Source organism: Gymnoscopelus braueri (genome assembly GCF_963280865.1).
Source record: "Gymnoscopelus braueri genome assembly, chromosome: 15".
NCBI classification, from domain to species: Eukaryota; Metazoa; Chordata; class Actinopteri; order Myctophiformes; family Myctophidae; genus Gymnoscopelus; species Gymnoscopelus braueri.
In genome coordinates, this window is record NC_137620.1 from 18,387,248 (window position 1) to 18,389,747 (window position 2,500).

The 2,500-nt window shown below is 39.0% G+C and overlaps 1 protein-coding gene across 2 annotated transcripts in view; it reads right to left on the minus strand.

The window, feature by feature from the left end:
- The window catches only part of LOC308101924 (low affinity immunoglobulin gamma Fc region receptor II-c-like), an 11,920-nt gene that overhangs the window by 2,621 nt on the left and 6,799 nt on the right, over positions 1–2,500 (minus strand). Inside the window, exons 3-6 of one of the 2 annotated variants that reach the window (XM_080451472.1) lie at positions 2,366–2,500; positions 1,956–2,216; positions 1,271–1,420; positions 94–162 (exon numbers count right to left, since the gene is read on the minus strand). The exon at positions 2,366–2,500 is cut by the window's right edge and continues 138 nt beyond it. In XM_080451472.1, coding sequence (XP_080307598.1) covers positions 94–162; positions 1,271–1,420; positions 1,956–2,216; positions 2,366–2,500 — 615 coding nt within the window. The remainder of the gene's footprint in view (positions 1–93; positions 163–1,270; positions 1,421–1,955; positions 2,217–2,365) is intronic. The other variant, XM_080451473.1, reaches the window with a different exon arrangement.

A 2,500-nucleotide genomic window follows, 5' to 3' on the forward strand; every position in this document is an offset into this window, starting at 1 on the left:
AGGGAAAGCTTGCATGTAGTGGAGCAACTGATGGCTTAGATTGAACTTAGATTGCTTCATTTTCCAAGTGTGAATCCTTGTTTGTTGTCCTACCTCTCTTCTTCTTTGTTACTTCAGCATATATGACTCCCTGAGGGGCTGGATCATCAGTTGCTCCAGACACTGAAACACAAGAAGTTGTTAAAACATATTTTAGATCACACTGGTTCCCTACCTTTTCTGGATCCGGGCCCACTTGAAAAGCGTGCATTTTCAGAGCATGTTTATTTTAATGATCAATCGATCGATTGTGTTCCGGCTTGGATCAAGGGAACTAAGAGTATACTTTAAGTTTGTATTTCTCTGTATCACAATGAAAACACATTTTCAAGTAAAAAAAACTAAACAGAACACCATGACATTGTTTTTTAAAAAAAAGTTCTCCGCCAGGCCGAAGGCGTGGCCGAGACTGTTTTCGCCCCTGTCCGTCCGTCCGTGTGTCCGTATGTGTACCATTCTGCATTCTACTCTACAAATTGTGTACAAACATCACACAAATCAGTACACATTATCTCTAGTCATCATTATCTATAGTCATGTGATCAAGATGGATCGGTTTGATTTTTCATATTTCATCCTGATTGGCTAAGATTGGTTTTAAAAAATGTGCAGGAATGGCCCGTTTCGAACAACATGCCTCAAATCATGAACACAGCATCCGATTGCTGTGAAACTTTGCCTGCACATTCCACTAGGACAGGGAAGGAATGTCACCCTACATTTTGATCTGTGTGTCAGTCCCGTCCTGCGTTAAACACACAGTGGTCCATACCCTTATTAAAAAGCCCGATATAGACCCAGGAGGTCTCAACAACTTCCAGCCTATCTCAAGCCAATCTCATGTTTTAGGGCATGCCATGGCACAGACAGCTTTCCTAATGGATTAACCATTAACAAGTTGGCTACTGATTCAGTGCTATTTTACTCCTGCTGGACCTTAGTGCCTCGTTTCGCATGGTCAACCAGGCTTTAGTACAGTTAAACCTTTTGTATTAGGTCTTTAAACACTTTTAATCTCGTTAAGAGACATTTTAATACAGTAGTTCATGGACATAAGATTTGTTGCGTCTTAATTTTTGTCATGTGCTGTTTTAGTAAAGTTTTTAGGTCAACGTTTGTTGTTTTTAAATGCGCTTTCATTTACTTTCTCTCTGTCTTTCTCTCCATCTCTCTCTCTCTCTCAGTCTGAACATACACCATATGGGTTTAGTTTATTTTGGTCCTACATTACCTTTGTGTTTCCTGTAGCAAAGCACGCTAGCCAGCACCAGTAGAAACAGGAAGGAGACGGCTGTTCCAATCAGAATGTGGAGAAGCAGGGAGGGGTCAGAGGTGGAATGTCCTGATTGGTCGCCAGGAGGGATGGCGGACAATTCATTCTCTGAAATGTGTACGATTATGACAATTGAAAATGCTAAAATAAAATAAATACATGAAATCATAAACATAATTATGATGTGATAACAAATGAACCACTTTTAAATGGAAACTTATGATAACAAAGAATGTATTTATAAACAGCGAAGATGCATTTTAATGGTAGAATGATAAGCCAGAAATACTTTTATTTATTCATATCATATATATTTTATTTATTTATTCAAATAATGTTGCATTGATTCACAGCACTCAGCAGAGAGTATAAATCAGTAAGGTGGAGATAAAAGTGTTTTCACAGTCTAAACTCACACACATTTATTCTGTGGTTGACAAGAATGAATCTTAATCTATATAATTTTACTGACAACAAAGGCACAAAAATAAGCAAATCTCAAGAGTTTTAACTGGTAGAGATGGGAGGTTCTAACTGGGTCAAGACAAGGAACGTAATATATTTTGTCCCTGACGTGCCACTTCTAGTTGATAACCCAGGCTGAACACTTGTTCATGTGTTTGTATGTAACTGCATGACTCACCTCTCACATCCACCCAGCTCTCTGGTGACTCTCCACGGCCTGAGATGATACACTTGTAGAATCCTGCATCAGACTGGTTAACATTGTGGATGGTCATGTTCTCTGTAGATGTGTTGCTGATGAGGGATCCATCTTTATAGAAATCAGCTGGAAGGTTTGAAGAAGGCTTTGGTTGTTTCTGATGCTTATCCCAGCAGCGCAGAGTGACCTCACTTCCCTCCATCACAGGAAGTACAGGGCTGTCCAGGATCACAGCACCTTCTGAACAGAATTACGTTAAATGTCATTTAAGACATCATTTTGATATAGCATTTGTCCACAATTATGCACTGCTACAAACAATCTGAAACATTAGATCAAATAGGAAGGCATATAAAACAGTTGATGATTTCACAATAATATGAACTTACCAGTTACAGTGACATTTACTTTATTACTTTTTTTCTGTTTAGACTCACACCAATAAACCCCATTGTCTGATTTGTATGCACCAGAGAGTTTGCAAGAAGACTCATTTGCTGTCCCCCAGTCACCACCACACTGTA